Below are 5,312 nucleotides of genomic sequence, written 5' to 3' on the forward strand. Positions count from 1 at the left end.
CTAACTTGTGCAACATTCAGATGTATAATATTTTATATGATGTTAAAGGAATTGTTTATGCGGACAAAATCTACCTGTTTGAGCAAACCACACTGCAGCATCGCTGCTACATTAATAAATACAATGGGACAGACAAAAGCTCCAGTGTGTTAAAACAGAAAAAAAATAGGTTTGTCCTTATATTTTAAAAAGTTGACCATGCATTCATCCGTGAGATAGCTGCTGCTATAACGGTGCTGATCTTTGAAGCCTGATCCTGCCATTCAGATGACAGTCTGAACTCTGATCAACACTTACAATTAGAACTTCCAGATTAGGATGATGAATAAGGCTAGAAGGCTGAAGTTTGGGCCGAAAGCAGACCCACCTGAAACTCCAGTGTACACTTGGTGCCGATGATGATGTCCTCATAGAAACACTGTTTGGCGTTGTCTGGCAGCTCAAATGTTAGCTCGGAGCCCAGCACCCATACACAGAGCAGCTGGGCCGACAGCACCTGCAACAGCACCCGAAAGGATCCGTACATCCTGATGTCCGAGAGCCAAGCTTCAAAGTCAAAACTTCAGCAGACCTGCCGAAATAAACATTAGCAGACATTAAACCAAAATCAATAACGAGGGAGGAAAGAAGACAAAAATGACAAATCAAACCCGGACACTGATATCAATTTGTTAGCTTCAAGCTAACGCTAGCTAGCTAGCTTGTTAGCGTTTATATTTTAGAGACTGGAAGCCACTAGGGATTTGTAACATTTTCTTAAGGCTGGTGTAATGGTGTACTATGGGCGCTTTCGTGGTCAATCAAGTTAAGGTAAATTCAAACATTAACATTTCTTAATTCATGTTATTTTGTCTCAGCATTAGCTAACTCACCTGAAAGTGCTCACCCGGATGCGACTAATGCTAACCATAGACAGTGAGTAGCGTTTTACAAACGTGACACGGGATTGGCTGTCATGTCTAAAAGCCCGCCCCTTCTCTCTCTAATGGTTCCACGTCATAGACAGTTAAGGTCCACGTCCACCACCAGACGAAGACATGCTAGAGAAGTGTAGCTGCCTTTCAATACACTCCAACGTGGCTGCCACTTTGTGGTAAGATAATATATTACATCTGAAAATTATGTTTTGTTAAATGGTTTATTCGACAAAACAACTACATTAAACAAAAATCCACGCGTACAAAATTTGACTGTGTCCTAATCCTCATCATTTAAAATAGCCTCCAGTAATGACACAATTTCTTGGCAGTGTCCAAGTTTATGTAAGGACCATTATTATTGTAACTGTTATATTCTCTTTAATACATGCTTTTCAGTTGTTTTTACTGCTCTTTTATGTTCTCCATGTTCTTTAATCTATGTATTATTATCCCTATTATTTTATGTTGTGCTCATAAGAACTGTGTATTGGGGTATTCTATGCTACCTTTTTATTATGAGATGTTTGTGGCGGGTTGTGTCTTCATGTGTGAATGATGATGGCCATGACGACCGGAAGCGTGTGGTACAGTAGCAAAATACCCAACATCAACCTGTTATGAAGTGATTGATCCATACTCTGGGATATTGTGGACAACTGAGAACAATGCCTAACTGAAGCAGAGATAAAAAAAAAAAAAACTGCAGGATAGGGGATCTCTTTCAGAGGGTTGGGTGTGTAATGGCAAATCCTCATTTTCTGGTAAATGTTCATCTATGGAGTACAGTAGACTTCCCAGGATAGGGTCTTTCTGTCTGCACCTAAAATGACACTGGTCCAGCATAGAGGATGGTTGTTGTCAACTTCCGGTGGGGGGCATCTGCTGTCAGACTCCTTCAGCTTGTCGTTGGTTGGACAACCAATCATTTAAAAGACTGTACAATCTCTATATCAATTCTCCAAAAGCCATCCATTGTTTTTGAGGTTGCTTTTTACTTAAAAGTCAGTTTTCATCAAACCAGTATAGAGAGGCAGCACGTTTGGACACAAAGTAGCTTGCATTGGGTCAGGCACTCATTGATCCATTGATGGCTTCTGCACATAGTCCATTAATATTAATTTAATAGTCAATGCTTCACCATTAGCTAATATATTTTATCCTTGCCCTCAATCTAAGCCTTACTATAAAACTTTACTTCTTCTTGTTTTTATCTTGTGATCTCTCCAAGTCTGTGTAGAGTGTATCAGTGTAAATGCCACAATGGTGTCTCTAGTCTTAGGCCTTATTCACCGAATTGTTATTATTAGCCCTGGGCAGATGGGCACCAACCATTGACTGTTAATATTAATTTTACATTCATTGACACCAACAGATGTATTATAAGCATAGACAGTTAAAGAAATGGACAGAGCCACACCTTAGACTTGCAACAGAGACCTGTGAAAACTGTCACTGCCCGATGTGAGTCGAGTGCAGATTTGAAACATGCATGCTCAGATTTAAACGGTGTATGGCATAACGTGTCATACAGAAATTTGTGAAATCCATAAAATAATTAACTTATCTCATTACAAACAATAAAATAAGATGGAAATTGATTGCTAACATGTCATTTCAAGTGAAAAAACTAACAAAAAATCAAAAAAAGGCAAAGGTACAAGACTGTGTACATATTTTTTTATTGAGCTAAGGAACTACTCATCCCATAAACCACCACGCACCACTGTATAAAGGAAGCTAACGTTTGTTTAAGCTAATTTGGCTAGTCGCTAGCTGAGACAGCATGTAATAACTTGAACCTGAAAGTAACCGTTAAAATGTATAACAGCTGTTACACCAGCTTAGCCTGCTTTTCCCAGTGTTTTGTTTGAGTTCACATTATTTTAGACTGAATCAAGCTGTCAGTTAGCGGTTAGCTGAATTAGCTGTTAGTAAGTAAGTCTGTACATGCCCATACAGAAGAGGTCTATCAGGCAACATAAGTGAAAACACCAGTTTAGGTAGACTATTGGTATATGGGCGCTTTAAAACGTATTATAAATATTTTTATAAAAACTAACGTTAGCTTCACAGTGGAAGCTAACGGCAGAAGCGTAGGAACAGATCGTAATTCATGCAGTGTTGTAAATCCTCGTAAAACAGGATTATCATTTTGCGCCTGCGCACAGATTGGGTACTGACAGCTCACCCTCCTTACAAGCATGAGTTCCACCAATCAGAGGTATCACTGTGGGATTGCCCAGGATTGTGGGTAATGACGTAGTCATCCAAGACATCGCTATTAAAAAAACATTTATCTCAAAACAAGGTTGGTGGCCCATAAACCTTTGGTGTCTATATGAGCATATACAATTGCTTGGTCATGTCATAGCTGGTTATAAATCTACCACCAACGGTTAAGATTTTATGGCTTATACTCCAATTGTCAATTGAGAAATTGCATTGTAATTTAAATTTAATCTGTTTATTGATCCTCAATGGGGAAATTACAATTTACACTCTGTGTCCACACTTTGTTAGTTATCACACACACACACACACACACACACACACACACACACACACACAGGATCTATACATGCACTAATGGAGAGATGTCAGAGTGAGTGGGCTGCCAGCCGAACCAGCGCCCTGAGCGGTTGGGGGGGGTACAGTGCCTTGCGCAAGGGCACCTGGCAGTGCCCAGGAGGTGAAGTGGCATCTCTCCAGCCACCAATCCACACTCCATACTTTTTGGTCCACACAGGGACTTGAACCAGTCACCCTCTGGTTCCCAACCCAACTCCCTACGGACTGAGCTACTGCCACCAATTTCACATTTCCCCATTGGGGATCAATAAACAGATTAAAATTTCATAAGGTAATGGAGCCTTTTATACATTGTTGTGTTTCTTTCGAAATAAACAATGACAACTAAAGTTTGTAAATGCTTCAGATGTAAAGTTATTAGCTGTCATAGTGGCGCCAAAATTAATGGCAGTCAATTGAATGCTAACTGCGGGTGAGTGCTTGTTAGCATTAAAATGGCGCCATACGAGCTACGCTTCGTGGACACTTGTTTTTTTTTTTTTTATTGACAAAAACCAACAACATACAAAACTGTCATTGGGGAAATAATATACATGCGTATATACAATACAAATGTTGTCCATGTACAAGAAAGAATTACCTGAGCAAAAGAAACAGAGAACAAACCAATAACGGGGAGCTACGTTTTGAACGGGAACGCCGTTTTTTTACGTTGTCTACTGGCTTAACGCCGTAAAAAGTGCTCATTTAACTCCTCTTTTCATGGGGGGAGATGACGCGTAGTGTTAATGATGAGTAGTGTTAATGATGAGTCTTTTCCAAAACCAATACATTTGGACTGTTATCACCCAATCCGTTAAGAACAAGAACAAACTACATGACTGCAACCCAGCACAAGTAGGAGCAAAGCTCGGTGGATTTGGGAGAGGTTTTTCTCTTTTTCTACAGTCTGTTTTTCTATTAGTACGGCCATCGGTAAACTGAAATTGTAGCTAGATAAACTGTATTGTGCTTTCATTGAATTGGTTATCATTTGTAAAAGGTTTGCTGCAGACACAATTAACTAACAACCACTGATATTCTACTAACTCGTTCTTGGTAAAATAAGTGTAGCCTACTAAGCCTAACCCAAAAATTAAAACCACAGATTTTCATCTCGCAAAATGAATGGGCTAGTTTTAATTGGTTATCAATATTGACAGTCTATGGTTTGACCCCTGACCCCAAAGCAAAGTCTCGCGTGAACCAGCGATACGAGATTACAGTGTTGGGAGGGCTGCATGAGCTTGAAGACAAAACAAAAGCCACACACATTTCAACCAACAGGCGCTGGTCGCTTTTTATTTTTTGTAAACCAAAACAAATTGTAATCATCATTCGTTTCGATTAACGTCAATATTATAAACGTTTTGCACCATGCCGAGTAGCACGTCTTTGCTGGAGGCCGACGAGGGAGAGTCCGAGGTCCCACCTCCGCTAGTGCACGCTTTCACCGGTATGGGCCTTGAGGAGCACCACGGCACCCAAAGCCAGACCCCCGAACATGTAGATGAGAGCCTCCACTATCACCACCACAACCACCAGCTTCCCCCAATTTCCCATTTCAACCTCCTCGGTACGGTCCTAGACTTGAAGCCTCTGCATCGGCCGCCCTCTGGAGATGAGTTGAACATGACGGCTGCGCCCGAGGACAAGGAGCCAGAAGTTGGAGCCGCCGCAGACTCCTCGATGCTAGCGCAGGCCCGCCACCACCAACACCTCCCATCCCGGTCAGCCGGCTCCGTGATGCCGTCCGGGATGGAGCCGCCACACGTCGAGACGGTGTTGTTGTACAACGGAGACGAGTGGGATGATACTGGAGTT

At 41.4% G+C, this 5,312-nt stretch overlaps 2 protein-coding genes across 2 annotated transcripts in view; one reads left to right on the forward strand and one right to left on the reverse strand.

Annotated features, from left to right (window-relative positions):
* The window catches only part of tmed7 (transmembrane p24 trafficking protein 7), a 4,800-nt gene extending 3,817 nt beyond the window's left edge, over positions 1-983 (reverse strand). Inside the window, exons 1-2 of the mRNA XM_032515063.1 lie at positions 873-983; positions 368-571 (exon numbers count right to left, since the gene is read on the reverse strand). Of these exons, the coding sequence (XP_032370954.1) occupies positions 368-526 (159 nt within the window). The 5' untranslated portion in view covers positions 527-571; positions 873-983. The remainder of the gene's footprint in view (positions 1-367; positions 572-872) is intronic.
* A 3,685-nt stretch (positions 984-4,668) lies between these two features.
* Positions 4,669-5,312, forward strand: part of LOC116688888 (RNA-binding protein MEX3B) — an 8,563-nt gene continuing 7,919 nt past the window's right edge. Inside the window, exon 1 of the mRNA XM_032515062.1 lies at positions 4,669-5,312. This exon is cut by the window's right edge and continues 175 nt beyond it. Coding sequence (XP_032370953.1) covers positions 4,866-5,312 — 447 coding nt within the window. The 5' untranslated portion in view covers positions 4,669-4,865.

Source organism: Etheostoma spectabile, chromosome 5, assembly GCF_008692095.1.
Source record: "Etheostoma spectabile isolate EspeVRDwgs_2016 chromosome 5, UIUC_Espe_1.0, whole genome shotgun sequence".
Taxonomy (NCBI): Eukaryota; Metazoa; Chordata; class Actinopteri; order Perciformes; family Percidae; genus Etheostoma; species Etheostoma spectabile.